The sequence below is a fragment of the Eucyclogobius newberryi genome, unplaced genomic scaffold, assembly GCF_026437365.1.
Source record: "Eucyclogobius newberryi isolate DKJ021-1_F unplaced genomic scaffold, fEucNew1.0.hap1 SCAF_14, whole genome shotgun sequence".
Taxonomy (NCBI): Eukaryota; Metazoa; Chordata; class Actinopteri; order Gobiiformes; family Gobiidae; genus Eucyclogobius; species Eucyclogobius newberryi.
The window spans coordinates 38,726,265-38,727,291 of NW_027315768.1; the positions used below are offsets into that span (position 1 = coordinate 38,726,265).

At 47.5% G+C, this 1,027-nt stretch overlaps 1 protein-coding gene across 1 annotated transcript in view; it reads right to left on the reverse strand.

Moving 5' to 3' along the window:
- Positions 1-586, reverse strand: part of LOC140359129 (titin-like) — a 342,168-nt gene extending 341,582 nt beyond the window's left edge. Inside the window, exon 1 of the mRNA XM_072443997.1 lies at positions 490-586. Within this exon, the coding sequence (XP_072300098.1) occupies positions 490-534 (45 nt within the window). The 5' untranslated portion in view covers positions 535-586. The remainder of the gene's footprint in view (positions 1-489) is intronic.
- Between the last annotated feature and the right edge of the window lie 441 nt (positions 587-1,027).

Here is a 1,027-nt window from a genome sequence, read left to right on the forward strand (position 1 = left end):
GGACCGGCTGAAGGAGGACTATAAAGGACCGGCTGAAGGAGGACTATAAAGGGCCGGCTGAAGGAGGACTATAAAGGACCGGCTGAAGGAGGACTATAAAGGGCCGGCTGAAGGAGGACTATAAAGGGCCGGCTGAAGGAGGACTATAAAGGACTGGCTGAAGGAGGACTATAAAGGGCCGGCTGAAGGAGGACTATAAAGGACCGGCTGAAGGAGGACTATAAAGGACCGGCTGAAGGAGGACTATAAAGGGCCGGCTGAAGGAGGACTATAAAGGACCGGCTGAAGGAGGACTATAAAGGGCCGGCTGAAGGAGGACTATAAAGGGCCGGCTGAAGGAGGACTATAAAGGGCCGGCTGAAGGAGGACTATAAAGGACTGGCTGAAGGAGGACTATAAAGGACCGGCTGAAGGAGGACTACTAAACTACATAAACTGAATAAAATGCACTCAAACTATTTGAGGTTTTATCCTTTACATGAGTCTTACCTCAGTTCCAGCTCTTGACTCCATCTGCTGCATAAAACGTGCCATTACATCCTCCTCCACCGCTCCACCGAGCTCCACCTCCTGCAGAGAGGCAGCCAATCAGGGCTCCAGGTGCACAAGAGCGGTTACTGTGAGCTCACATGATGTTTAGGTGTTCTTTAGGGCCTTCTCTCTCTTGTTTAGGTGATGTTTCGGTGATGTTTATGTGATGTTTCGGTGATGTTTCGGTGATGTTTCGGTGATGTTTAGGTGATGTTTCGGTGATGTTTCGGTGATGTTTCGGTGATGTTTAGGTGATGTTTAGGTGATGTTTCGGTGATGTTTCGGTGATGTTTCGGTGATGTTTATGTGATGTTTAGGTGATGTTTAGGTGATGTTTAGGTGATGTTTCGGTGATGTTTGGGTGATGTTTAGGTGATGTTTTGGTGATGTTTATGTGATGTTTCGGTGATGTTTCGGTGATGTTTAGGTGATGTTTATGTGATGTTTAGGTGATGTTTCGGTGATGTTTCGGTGATGTTTCGGTGATGTTTCGGTG